This window comes from Chiloscyllium plagiosum, unplaced genomic scaffold, assembly GCF_037043375.1.
Source record: "Chiloscyllium plagiosum isolate Xiang-an unplaced genomic scaffold, Cpla_swu_hap1 HiC_scaffold_1, whole genome shotgun sequence".
Lineage (NCBI taxonomy): Eukaryota > Metazoa > Chordata > Chondrichthyes > Orectolobiformes > Hemiscylliidae > Chiloscyllium > Chiloscyllium plagiosum.
This window is the reverse complement of record NW_028270139.1, coordinates 65009100-65023617: the sequence shown is the minus strand read 5'-3', so window position 1 is coordinate 65023617 and position 14518 is coordinate 65009100. Positions and strand designations below refer to the sequence as shown.

The 14518-nt window shown below is 39.1% G+C and overlaps 1 protein-coding gene across 5 annotated transcripts in view; it reads right to left on the bottom strand.

Moving 5' to 3' along the window:
• wdr19 (WD repeat domain 19) overlaps positions 1 to 14518 on the bottom strand; it is a 170347-nt gene that overhangs the window by 35092 nt on the left and 120737 nt on the right. For all 5 annotated transcript variants that reach the window (XR_006312065.2, XM_087987304.1, XM_043692836.2 and 2 more), the window contains 7 exons: positions 14064 to 14210; positions 13261 to 13385; positions 11581 to 11690; positions 10500 to 10568; positions 7784 to 7861; positions 2720 to 2816; positions 2260 to 2384 (listed from right to left, as the gene is read on the bottom strand). Coding sequence is in view for 4 of the 5 variants with exons in the window: in XM_087987304.1 (XP_087843430.1) it covers positions 2260 to 2384; positions 2720 to 2816; positions 7784 to 7861; positions 10500 to 10568; positions 11581 to 11690; positions 13261 to 13385; positions 14064 to 14210 (751 nt within the window). In the remaining variant the exon portion in view is untranslated. The remainder of the gene's footprint in view (positions 1 to 2259; positions 2385 to 2719; positions 2817 to 7783; positions 7862 to 10499; positions 10569 to 11580; positions 11691 to 13260; positions 13386 to 14063; positions 14211 to 14518) is intronic.

Genomic DNA, 14518 nt, shown 5'->3' with positions numbered 1-14518 from the left:
AAAGACACTGCCCACTTTAGTAATGCTTTTCTAAAATCTCTTCCATCAGGCAGTAGATACAAAAGCTTGAACAAACATCAACAGGGTTGTTAAGAAAGCATGTGGCGTTTTGGCTTTTATTAACAGGGGGATTGAGTTTAAGAGCTGTGAGATCTTGTTGCAGCTCTATAAAACTTTGGTTAGACCACACTTGGAATTCTGTGTCCAGTTCCGGTCACCCTATTATAGGAAAGATGTGGATGCTTTGGAGAGGGTTCAGAGATTTACCAGGATGCTGCCTGGAATGGAGGTTACGAAGAGAGGTTGACTGAGCTCGGACTTTTTTCATTGGAAAAAAGAAAGAAGAGAGGGGACCTAATTGAGGTGTACAAGATAATGAGAGGCATAGATAGAGTTGATAGCCAGAGACTTTTCCCCAGGGCAGAAATTGTTAACACGAGGGGTCATAGTTTTAAGCTGTTTGGCGGAAAGTATAGAGGGGATGTCAGAGGTGGGTTCTTTACGCAGAGAGTTGAGAGAGCATGGAATGCGTTGCCAGCAGCAGTTGTGGAAGAGAGGTCATTGGGGATATTTAAGAGACTGCTGGATATGCATATGGTTACAGAAATTTGAGGGTTCGTACATTAGGTTTACCATACATAAGGATCAATGGTTGGCACAACATCGTGGGCTGAAGGGCCTGTTCTGTGCTGTACTGTTCTATGTTCTAGGTTCAAGAACAACTTCTTCTCTACCATTATTAGACTGATGAATGGACTTCAAATAACTTCAAACAATGTTGTTCTTGCTTTGTGATTGCAAACAAAGCTTTTCACTGTACTTAGGTACATGTGACAACAAATCATGTAAGTGATTCTCTGGCTGTGATTAGATAAGAATGGAATTAGGTGAAAGCAGCACCATTCAACTGTGTGACAGAGGGGCTTTGGAGGAGGATATGGAGGTCAACCACATCAAAAGCTGCAGGTAGAAGGATGAATGAAGAAAGCTTACCTTTATTTACGGTCACAGAGGATTTCAAACGTGATAAGAGTTGTTTTGGTACATGATAGTCTAAGATCTGATAGGTGAGATTCATGGACTTCCAGGAAAGATAGCAATGGATTTGGGAAGCGACAAGATTGAAGGTAGTTGGAGATAATTGGTAATTTGTAACTCGAGTTCAAAGATTGAGTTTCTGATAAGATGACAACAATGGAAGTTTAAGGAAACAATAAAAGGTATAACACCTGAAAGAAAGAGAACCTGTTACAATGTTGACTAAGATGGAAGACAATGTGGAGATATTTAATACAGTCAAAGGTACACAGCGTGTGGATGAGATGAAATCAAACTAAGCATGAGGGAAGACAGGAGAGTCATTAGAGGAAGATGTTGGTTCAGCATTAGGGCATGGGGAAGCATCAAAGGATGTTTGGCTGGAGGGAGTGGCATGGCAGAGTGAAATGATCAGATCCTGTCAATCTTAGTGACAATGAGCGTCCTGCACTTGTTAAGCTAAATAATTGCGAATAGTTTAATTCTACTCCTGCTTTCCCTCATTTAGTGCAACCACATTTTATATTGTAGATATACCTGCTTTAATATATCAATTAAGTGTTGAACAAATCTCTTCAAATTTGGCCACTAAGAAACGCAAGAGTTTGACTTGTTGAAGAATTTTCTTTCCCTCTCTGAAGAATTCCATTGGGTTCCATGACCTCAAATCAGATGACCCATTCCCAAGACTTGCTGGTATAAAATGGCTGATCTTGGTAATCGTTTATCTTCCCTTTTCCTCATTTCTACTGACTTTGATACTTCTTTATTTATCATAGGATATGGGCATCACTGAGCCTGCATTTATTGCCCATCCTAATCATCCTTGAGGCGGTAGTGGTGAGATGCTTTCTTGAATTGCTGCTGTCCACTTGATGTAGGTAGACTCAAAATGCCATTAGCAAGGGAGTTCCAGGATTTTGATCCAGTGGCACTGAAGAAATTGAGATATCTTTCGGTTAAGATGGTGAGTGGCTTGAAGGGGCTTTCGCAGTTGGTAGTATATTATGAAGGTTTAGTAATTTGCACATGTGGTGTAATGGGGCAACTATCCTAAGCATATTTCTGTTGATAGCCATAGAAGCCCTTTCTATCCAAAGAATGTGTGTATACATACAAAAAGCACCGGTTAAGAGTTAGCTGTTAAGCACATAAGTTTAGACCACACTGCCCAGAAAAAAACATGGAATACTATGCTCATGACACACAAAAGCTTCCTACCTTTACCAGAATGTAGCTGTGTAGAATCATAAGGTTTGTCACCATTTCTGAGGGGATTTTGATTTTGTGTGCTTTGAGCTCTGTGTACATACTAAACAGCACATCGTGTGCATTCCTGTAGTTTCCTGAAACAAGGCAAAACATACAATATACCACATTGCCTTTTTAATTTCTATTATGAAAATAAAATTTTGCAGTTTATTAATCGTGACTTACAACATAGCTGTCTCATTAGACTATTAATCTATGACAGACATGAAATATTCTAGGGTTTTAAAGCAACTGGATTCTTTTTAAAGCAGAATTGACTTTCTAGGACTGGAAACTAGAAATCTGATTATTTGCATATCAATTTCCAATAGGCAAGATTAAAACACTTATCCCATAAAGGCTCACGCTGAAAGAGAAAAATTACTTTTCCACAGAAGCTTTTTTTTCTTTTAGTATGGACGGATCATACCTGCAGATTGTTCTTCTCTAGCGATTATTATGGCTGTTCTGGCTGCTTCTCGATATTGCTTCAAAGCCATATACAGTCGGAAAAGATACTTTGCATCCTATATTGGCAAGGTGAAAAGGGAGAAATAGTGTCATGGGAGGGATGGGGTGGGAAGCAAGGTTTTGAATTTTAAATGCATTTCATAAATGCACATAAAATTCATACAGAATCTTTTAGTATCTTAGCTTGATGATTGGTTTAATGAAACAATTTCAGAGTTCAGAAAAATGTGACAACAATATTTAACTGGAAATCAAAAGCCTGACTCACACCTGCTCAAGGTTGATACTTCTGAAATTTTTAAAGCATCTTACCATCCTCACCATCAAAAAATACTTTCAAAAATGTGAGATTTTAAATAGTTAGAAAATAACTGATCAAATTCAAGGATCCTGGAAAAAGTGGAAAATGCTGGAAACACTCAGCAGTTCAGACATCATCTATAGAGGGAGAAACAAGTGTTAACATTATAGGGCAAAGATCCTTCATCAGAATGGATAATAGTTAGCAATGCAATAGGTTTTGAGGAAGGGGACCAAAAGAATGCTGTTTTTGATTGAGGGGGGGGGGGGGGTAGAAGACAGGCTCAAAGGGAATGATAATGAGGCAAAAGATGCAATTTCAAAAAGTATGTTGTTGCCTGAAAGCAAATATAAAAGACAAAAATCAAAATTTAAAGCATGGAAGAATATGAACAAGAATTATACATTAGTTTTGTACAGTTTGAGAACAAAGTTTGATAGTTTGACTGTATTAAGCTCTTGACAGTGCTGAAAGACACTAGACAAGATTGGAGAGATAAATGACTCATAAGAAATCTGTACAGTCAGTTCAGCTATAATGCGGTAGTTCTGTTCGCATGCAATCCTGTATTATAAGAAAATCGTGTAATAGCAGCACCATTTAAACTAATGGGGCCAGAATCACATTATAACCAATATACACTTTAAAACTTTGCACTTTAGAAAGCGTCCCCATTTTATCAGTCACATTATAGCAAATATGTGTTAATGAAACACACATTATAGCGGAATGACCTGTACATGGGACAAACAGCAGCATCGAAAGTAACCAAAGGAGAGTTGGAATGATGTGGATTGGAAAAGCAGATTGTCAAGAGTGTTATTTTTAACCAGTGCACTTCAATTTGTCTACAGCAGGAATGTTCGAAAAAGCATTTGAAGTCACACAATCTGCTAAGATTAAGGACAAATGAGAACATCAGATTTGCAGATAAAGTCATACAGTCCTACACCATGGAAACAGATGCTTCAATCCAATCAGTCCATGCCAATCATGATAAAATAGTTGTAACAGTACAAAAGAAGAATCAGAACTAGCAGACAGAATAATAATAGCAAACACGAACTTCAGGGTGAATTGAACATTAAATAAAACAACTGATGGATATTTCAAAATCACCTAGAAATATTCATACATCCATAGAGGGAAGAGGACTAGAACCTGCACAAAATTCAAGTATTTAAAAGATAATGTTGAATCATATGTATTCCATGATAAAGGGAAGATTCAGCAAAGAAACAATAAAAATGAGAAACGCTAATTTGGTAAGAAGTAATCCTCCCTAACTGAAAACTGAATAAACAACTCCATTAAGTGACTTATTTATAAAGTTCACTTTAGAATGTTGTTTTATATGGATGTGAAGAATGGACCTTACGGAATGAGGAAACTAACTTGCTAAACAGCTCTGAAATGTGGATCGTAGGAGAATGAAAAGTATCTTTACAGATAAAGTAACAAATTACTAAGTGCTGTGGAGAATGGAGGAACAAATACATTTGCTGAATGTAAAGAAGAAAAGTTAGTGTGTCTGGACAGGGCACATTTTAAGATGAAATGGAATTTCAAGAGACCTAATGAAGGGGGAAATTTCAAGAAGAAAAAAAGACAAAAGAAGAACATGTGAAATTGAGTGGCTTGAAAATTGAAAGAAGGTACTGGCAAATTAAAAGAACAGTACAGGATAGAGGGGTATGGAAACAGTCCTGTGAGCCAAGGACCTGCATTTAAACAAAGCACAGGTGATGGTGATGATGCTGATGTTGCTCACAAGAGAATAAAAAAAAAGTTTTGTCATTTCAAAGTATGAATTCTGTTCTGTTGCCACACCGAGCAATAATTTAGAATAATGATATGTGGAGCTTGTTCAAGGAGCAACTATTGAGTGTCCTTGATAATTATGTACCTGTCAGGCAGGGAGGAAAGGGTCGTGCGAGGAAGCCGTGGTTTAATAAGGAATTGGAATCCCTTGTTAAATGGAAGAGGGCGGCCTATCTCAAGATGAGACGTGAAGGTTCAATTGGGGCGATTGAGAGTTATAGGGTAGCCAGGAAGGACCTGAAGAGAGAGCTAAGAGCAGCAAGGAGGGGACATGAAAGGTACTTAGTCGGTAGGATTAGGGAAAACCCTAAGGCTTTCTATAGGTATGTTAGGAATAAAAGAATGACTAGGGTAGGAATAGGTCCAGTCAAGGATAGCAGTGGGAAGTTGCGTGTGGAGGCGGAAGAGATTGGGGAGACACTGAATGAATACTTTTCTTCAGTATTTACTCAGGAACAGGGCATTGTCGTCGATGTGAATACTGAGTCACAAATAAGTAGAATGGATGGCTTTGAGGTATGTAGAGAAGAGGTGTTGGAAATCCTGGAAAAGGTGAAAATAGATAAGTCCCCTGGGCCTGATGGCATTTATCCTAGGATTCTCTGGGAAGCAAGGGAGGAGATTGCAGAGCCATTGGCCTTGATTTTTATGTCCTCCTTGTCTACAGGAGTAGTGCCAGAAGACTGGAGGATAGCAAATGTGGTTCCCTTGTTCAAAAAGGGGAGTAGGGATAACCCTAGTAACTATAGGCCGGTGAGTCTCACTTCTGTTGTGGGCAAAGTCTTAGAGAGAATTGTAAGGGATAGGATTTATGCACATCTGGATAGGAATAATGTGATCAAGGATAGTCAGCATGGTTTTGTGAAGGGCAGGTCGTGCCTCACAAACCTTATTGAATTCTTTGAAAAGGTGACGAAGGAGGTTGATGAGGGGAAAGCGGTAGATGTGGTATATATGGATTTTAGTAAGGCGTTTGATAAGGTTCCCCATGGTAGGCTACTGCAGAAAATACGGAGATATGGCATTGAGGGTGAGTTGGAGGTTTGGATTAGGAATTGGCTGGATGGAAGAAGACAGAGGGTAGTAGTTGATGGCAAAGTTTCTTCATGGAGTGCCGTCACTAGCGGTGTTCCGCAAGGATCTGTTTTGGGACCATTGCTGTTTGTCATTTTTATAAATGACCTGGAAGAAGGGTTAGAAGGTTGGGTGAGCAAGTTTGCGGATGATACGAAAGTCGGAGGAGTTGTTGACAGTGAGGAAGGATGTGGCAGGTTACAGCAGGATATAGAGAAGCTGCAGAGCTGGGCAGAAAGGTGGCAAATGGAATTCAATGTAGCTAAGTGTGAGGTGATTCACTTTGGGAAGAATAACAAAAAGATGGGGTACTGGGCTAATGGTCGGATACTTGGTAGTGTGGATGAGCAGAGGGATCTTGGTGTCCATGTACACAGATCTCTGAAAGTTGCCACCCAGGTAAATAGTGCGGTGAGGAAGGCATATGGCGTACTGGCTTTTATTGGTAGAGGAATTGAGTTCCGGAGTCCTGAGGTCATGATGCAGTTGTATAAGACTCTGGTGCGGCCGCATCTGGAATATTGTGTGCAGTTTTGGTCGCCATACTATAGGAAGGATGTGGAGGCACTGGAACGGGTGCAGAGGAGGTTTACCAGGATGTTGCCTGGTATGGAAGGAAGATCGTATGAGGAAAGACTGAGACACTTGGGGCTGTTTTCATTAGAGAAAAGAAGGTTTAGGGGTGACTTGATTGAGGTGTACAAGATGATTAGGGGATTAGATAGGGTTGACAGTGTGAACCTTTTCCCGCGTATGGAGTCGGGTATTACAAGGGGGCATAGCTTTAAATTAAGGGGGGGTAGATATAGGACTGAAGTTAGGGGTAGGTTCTTCACTCAGCGAGTCGTAAGTTCATGGAATGCCCTGCCAGTAGCAGTGGTGGACTCTCCCTCTTTATGGGCATTTAAGCGGGCATTGGATAGGTATATGGAGGATAGTGGGTTAGTATAGGTTAGGTGGGCTTGGATCGGCGCAACATCGAGGGCCAAAGGGCCTGTACTGCGCTGTATTCTTCTATGTTCTAACATCTCTACATTACACCTCCATTATAAACTACACTGCTGGTGAAATTTTAAATATATTTTACAGTGATGCATTGCATTTAGCTACTGTTTGAGCAACCAGGGAAGCCAGACCAAAGTTATTTTGTTGCAGACAATTTTTTTTACCCAGAAAACTAAACATTACAATTTGAAACATGCTGAGCTGTCAAATTCATAACAGTTAACAGGTGATGCACATCACAATTTTTAAAAATTGTAAATGTAGATTATCCCTCATTCAAGTGATTAAACTTAAAATAAACCAGAAATATATTTTATAAAAATGTGCAATATAATTGGTGCTGTATCAACAATACAGAAACATCATGTGATTTTTTTTATTCATTTACAGGATGTGGTCATCATTGGCTAGTCCAGTATTTATTGCCCATCTCTAATTATCGAAAATTAAGAGTCAATTAAGAGTCAGCGATACTGGTGTGGGAGTGGAGTCACATGTAGGTCAGACCAGGTGAGGGTGGCATTTTCCTTCCTTGAAGGACAGTAGTGAACCAGATGGGTTTTTACTACAATTGTTTCATGATCATCATGAGACCCTTAATTCCAGATTCTCATTGAATATAAATTCCACCATCTGCCATGGTGGGATTCAATCCTGGGTCCTCAGATTAACAATCTAGCCATATTATTACTAGGTCATTACCTCCCCTTAACTATTTGAATATTACAATATTATTGGAAAGTACATCAAAATAAAATTTGATATATAATATGCAAAATAAGTAGAAAATGTCTAGTATTATTAATTCAGAAACAGAGTTACCTTGGGCATTCCATCGCTCTCACCCATTAGATAATCTATGAGCTGACTAGTTAGCATGTCATCTTTGGCTTGTCCAACCTTGCAAAAGTAAAAGTACAACTTTAAAAATAAATCACCAAGTCTGTAGGATCTTCTCTACCCTTACAAGAATGTGCCCCATTTGCCACAAAAGCACGTAAAATCTTCTAAGAGCATGAAGAACAAATTGATACTTTCTAAAGATGCACTGGGGGAATACAAACCTTATCCTATCTACAAAATGCAGTTAAAAACAAAAAAAAAACTGTAGATGCTGTAAGTTTGAAACAACAGAAATTATTGGAGAAACTAAGGTATGGCAGCATGGTGACCAAATAGGTGGATGAGGGTAAAGTAGTTGATGTGGTGTATATGGATTTCAGTAAGGCGTTTGATAAGGTTCCCCACAATAGTCTATTGAACAAAATATGGAGGCATGGGATTAAGGGTAGTTTAGTGGTTTGGATCAGAAGTTGGCCAGCTGAAAGAAGACAGAGGGTGGTGGTTGATGGGAAATGTTCATCTTGGAGTTCCGTTACTAGTGGTGTACCGCAAGGATCTGTTTTCGGGGCCACTACTGTTTGTCATTTTTATAAGTGACCTGGATGAGGGCATAGAATGATGGGTTAGTAAATTTTGCGGATGACACTAAGGTTGGTGGAGTTGTGGACAGTGTGGAAAGATGTTGCAGCTTACAGAGGGACATAGATAAGCTGCAGAGCTGGGCTGAGAGGTAGCAAGTGGAGTTTAATGTGGAAATGTGTGAGGTGACTCACTTTGGAAGGAGCAATAGGAATGCAGAGTACTGGGCTAATGGTAAGATTCTTGGTAGTGGTAGATGAGCAGAGAGATCTTGGTATCCATGTACATAAATCCGTGCAAGTTAACAACCCTATCAACCTGGGTGGTAAGAAGGCATACGGAGAGGGATTGATTTTCAGAGTCACAAGATCATGCTGCAGCTGTACAAAACTCTGGTGCAGTAGCACTTGGAGTATTCCGTACAGTTTTGGTCACCGTATTATAGGAAGGATGGGAAAGCTTTGGAGAGGGTTCAGAGATACACTGGGATGTGGCCTTTTATGGAGGGAAAGTCATATGAGGAAAGGCTGAGGGACTTGAGGCTGTTTTCATTAGAGAGAAGGTTGAGACATGACTTAACTGAGACATACAAGATGATCAGAGGGTTAGATAGGGTGGACAGTGAAAGCCTTTTTCCTCGGATGGTGATGGCTAGCATGAGAGGACATAGCTTTAAATTGAGGGGTGATAGATTTGGACAGATGTCAGAGGTAGTTTCTTTACTCAGAGAGTAGTAGGGGCGTGGAATGCACTACCTTCAACAGTAGTAGCCTTGCCAAGTTTAAGGGCATTTAACTGGTCATTGGATTGACATATGGAGGAAAATGGAATAATGTAGGAGAGATGGGCTTCAGATTGGTTCCATACATCTGCGCAACATCAAGGGCCGAATTGCCTGTATTGCGTAGTAATGTTCTATATACACAGAAATATTTTTATTTTTTTCCCCAATTAGAAACTCATTGTTTTATAATAGCTTCCTCCATTAGGAAGAGAAACGAAAAAAGAAAGCTACAGAATATAAATTCTTGCTTTGTTTTGACAATTTTGTAATCAATCTTGGCTAGATAGAAAGTCACTACTGAGAAAAACAAATTCTACAAGGATGACAAATGTCCGCCTATATTTTCTCTATTATTGCAGATACAACCCCTCAGAGTTCTGATGTAGCAAGTCTATACTTTCTAATAAGGAACTTTCAGTTTGAAATTTGCAAAGATACTATGTGAGAGAAGATCATGGTACACAGTCAGGCTGAAAATTCAATTCCATTTACATTTCTGCCCAAGATAAGAGGGCAGTCTGTTTGTGGAGTTTTCCAGGGTTTTGGTTTCCCTGATGGAGTCACTCCACTTTTCAAGCAATAGTTGAAAGACAGAAGATAAAAGGAATTTGCTGCCTAGTAAAGATGCTGATTTATGATGTATTTATCAGCATCATATCACTAGTATTCCATAAATATAGCATAACACCTATTACTGCTTTAAACGGCATGCCTTATCAATCATGTAATTGCTAGTGAGCACTAACAGTACTGTTTGGGAAGTTATTGTTTTTTTCTATACTGTAATATTAAGGCCCTCCCATCTGGTTGTGAAATAATTACTGCAGCTCCAAAGGATTGCTGTTATGCAGAACTTTAAAGAACAGTCTTTTCTTCATGTCTCACAATTGTCACATACCATTACTGTATCATAGAACAAATTAGAGTGGTGCTGGAAAAGCACAGCAGGTCAGGCAGCATCCGAGAAGCAGGAAAATTGACGTTTCGGGCAAAAGCCCTTAACCAAGAATAGAATCATAGAATCCCTAGGGTGGATCCTTCGGCTCAGCAAGTTCACACTGACCCTCTGAAGAGTATCCCACCCAGGCCCATTGTCCTATTATTCTACACTAATCCTTGAATAATACATCCAACTTACACATTATAGGCAATTTAGCACGGCCAATTCACCTTACCGGCACATCTTAAGATTGTGGGAAGAAACCCATGCAGTCACAGGAGAAACTCTACACAGACAGTCACCTGAGACTGGAATTGAACCCAGGTCCCTGGCGCTGTGAGGCAGTACTGCTAACCACTGAGCCGCTTCTACAGTCATCTCAATACTCTTACCGCTTCTATAGCCATCTCAATAGCTTGGCCATCTTCAGATACTGGACATTTCAAGAAGTGTTTCAATGCCTGTTAAACAATATAGATAAGAGTAAAGTTAATAGTGTGCATTCCTTTAAAATAAATGTCAATGTTGGAGCAAAAAGTACAACTTGCATTTGTACAGCACTTTTCACACAGTAAATCATCTTAAGCTCTTTCATGGGAGTGCTACTGAATAAAATTTGATAATGAGCCACAAAGGGAGGTATCAGGAGAAATGACTGTAAGGTAGGTTGAAAAACAAAGCCTAGAAGTTAGGTCACATAAGCATTGCGCAACTGCTATTGCCTGGAAGTGGCAGGTGAGAAATGCTGTTAACATTTAAAAGCATGAGAAGGAAACATGCAGGCATGTTCACTATAATGTGCAGAAAGGCTTGGGAACTGTGCTATACCGATGCGCTGCTAGGATCCCAAATATGAATTAACCAAGTCTGTGAATAATCTTGTTTATTACATTTAAAAGATGTCATGAGGCCACAAAATGGACCCACCATCAACACTTCTTACAGAGCCAGCCATTTAAACTAACAGTAAAGCAGTTCATGACAATTTTTCCAAATGTCTGGAAGTACTGTGCCGAGTTGTGAGATTTTCTCCATGGTGTTGCTGCACTCTCACAGGGAGAAATATCCACCCAAATGTTATAATAGATAAGGATGGCAACAGTGACAATGCCTCTAGATCTATAATGTGACATGGAAATGAAATAGAGGTTGCAAAAAGAATAAGTTTACTTGACACTGTTTACATAGTTGGAGCCAGAATTATTCATATTCATCAACGTGACAGAAAGCTGTCTAATATTTAGGTAAATTAGTATGCATATCCATTGAGTACTCTCACTGTGTGACATTCATCTAGGTCCAAATCAGAGTGCTTTTCTGCAAGAACAGCCATACTGGACTCAAAATTCTGTTTGCCTCCACAGGTGCTGCCAAACCTGTTGAGTTTCTTCAGCATTCTGTGTGTCTATCTCATATCCACTCATCTCAAAAAATCTGAGCTTGCAAGGGGAAGTCAAATAATCAAGTACTTACTCGGGTATACTGGCCACAAAGCATGAAGAATTTTCCAGCCAAGAAATGTTTCTTTTCACCTTCAAAGTACAATGCAATACTCTGATAGTCTTCATTATTGGCATCAGAACCTGCAGAGAAGCAGTATGGAACCTTATGTTAATCTAATCCAAAGTAATGTTTTGCTAAATTCTCAGGAAGAAATGTTTAATTTAAAAATAGTTAATTTATCTGATAAAATATAAAACAATTGACATGGCATATACAGTAAATGGCTGAACAATACAGATCAGGCTAGTCCCAGATTCATTCTTCATCAAGGGCTGAATGAGCCAAGGTGAAGATGGTGCACTGTAAATGGGGTCAAACCTCTGTGGCACAGAGCAAAAATAGCCAGGTTTTTATTTTTGTTCCTAAATTCTGTCCAAAAATTCAACATGTGAATCTCAGCTGAGTGTGAACTATCAGAGAGGATCAGGTCCTGGCGACATTGGGTGGAGAAATTGGAGAAGGGAAAAAAGAAGAAAACAAACAAGACCTAGAGATTTAGACACAGGTCGCAAATTGTCACTTTTTTTTTGTATGTCTCCTACACTATATTAGTGTAGGAGAGAGTGAAGATTGTACCTCAGAGTACAATGGGATCTTGATCAGATGGGCCAAATGGGCTGAGGAGTAGCAGATGGAGTTTAATTTTAGATAAATGTGAGGTGTTGCATTTTGGTAAGGCAAACCAGGGCAGAACTAATACAGTTAATGGTAGGGCCTTGGTGAATGCTGCTGAACTAAGGGACCTCAGGATGCAGGTGCATAGTTCCTTGAAAGTGCAGTCTCAGGTATTCAGAATAAAGGTGGTGTCATCTGGCGCACTTGCCTTCATTAGTCAAAACATTTGAGCATTGGAGTTGAAATGTTATACTGCGGCTGCACAGGACATTGGTGAGGTCACTTTTAGAATACTGTGTTCAATTCTTTTTGTCCTTCTATAGCAAATATGTTAAACATGACAGAGTGCAGAAAAGATTTACAAGGATGTTGCTGGGACTGGATGGTTTGTGTTATAGGGAGAGGCTAAATAGGCTAGAGCTTTTTTCCTTGGAAACAAGAGGCTGAAGAGTGACCTTACAGATTTTTTTTTAAATCGTGAGGGTCATGGACAGGGTGAATAGTCAAAATCTTTTTTTCTAGGTTGGGGAAGTCCAAATCTAGAGGGCATGAGACGGGAAAGACTTAGAAGGGTCCTGAGGCGTAACTTTTTCACAAGAGGGCTGTGTATGTCTGGAAGGAGCTGCCAGAGGAGGGGGTGGAGGTGAGTATAATTATAACATTTAAAAGGCATCTAGATGGGTATATGAATAGGATTTAGAGGGAGATGGGCCAAATTGGACTTGGTCACAAGTGTCTCTTTCTGTGTTGTATGACTCTACATTATTTTGGTTCACTTGGGCAATGCATTCTAAATGGCTGCTTTAAGACAATTATTATCAAGTCTGTTAGTTGCATACTTCAATGTTTTAAAGTAGAAATTCAGAACTATGATGGATAATTTTCTTTCACTTTGTTTGATTTAATTCAGATTCATTATCTCTCAACTTCTTTGACTATGAAACTAAGACATTGGAAGAAATACTTTGGGTGAGAGTTAGTATTTCTGCTGTTTGCTCATTTTCAACCCAGTTCCTCTCCAAAATATAGGCTTACCAATGATATCAGCATAGACTTCCATTTGATTGTGTTGCTGAGCGAGTTGAAATGCTTCATCATTACACTTAGACATCACCAGGAACTGGATGGCAGAGCCATAGTCACCAAGTTGCAGGAAGAACCTAGTAAGAAAAACACCTTCTCTACATTATTATTAGAACAAGTAATAAACAACACAGTTTTAATCTTAAGAAGTTTTGTTTAGAAAATATTAATGTTTTAAAGTTTTGACTACAGCACAGCATATACCTGACTAATAGATACAAATACAACTCAAAACGAGTAAAAAATGAGAAATTTTCATAATTTGGGATGTCCCAAATTAGTCACTTTTCTAGTACACACACTGGTTATGCAGATAAATGTAGCAACTAATTTGAATACAACATAAATAAATAATGCCCAGTTAATTTGTTTTGGATGACCGAGGGAAGACTGTTGCCATTCTGTTGGGAAATCTTGTACATCTATCTGAATAGGGGACCCCATCTAAACTTAGATATAAATGATGGCATCTCTGACAATGTACTAATATCTTATCATTGTACTGAAATGTTGAGAATGCATGCTCAAGTTAAAAGTTTAAAACATTTTAAAGCATTAAAGCTTTAATCCAGAACTTTCAAACAACAGATTTTTTTTCCCAATGAGTTAAATAGACACAAATATTTATTTTTGTGCAGCAACTAGTGTGATGTACAAGCAGTCGGTTTCATTTAATAGAAATCTATTAGGACACAACAATTTGAGAACATTCCTCCTCCTCCTCCTCCTCCCTCCTTCCCCGCCACCCCCCATACCTGGCTACCATTTTGGCCCCATCAATTGATTGAGTTTCTCGAATGATACGAACAGCTTCTTCAGGATTGCTGAGATGATCCAACTGGATTCGAATCATATTATCCCAGTCTTTGGCATTTTCATAAGCCATTGCAGCTTCCTTATACCTAGAATACCATCACAAAAGAAAATAGATTAATTATAAATTCAAGAAATATTAACATTGGCAATCAGATTTTAAAATGAAGCCTGTATGTTACCACTAATTATAGCTAATTTGATTCACTCCCCCATAACATTAAAAAATGAGCAAGTGCACTGGGCTCAGCAAATATTATGGGTCGGATGACATTCTGGCTATAATGGTGAAGACCTGGAGCTGGGTTTTTGTTAAAATGATGGGACAGCAAATTAGTAAGCTTCCCAACTCAGCACATATCTTTAATTTAACTCCTGCCAATGACAATTTAATTCT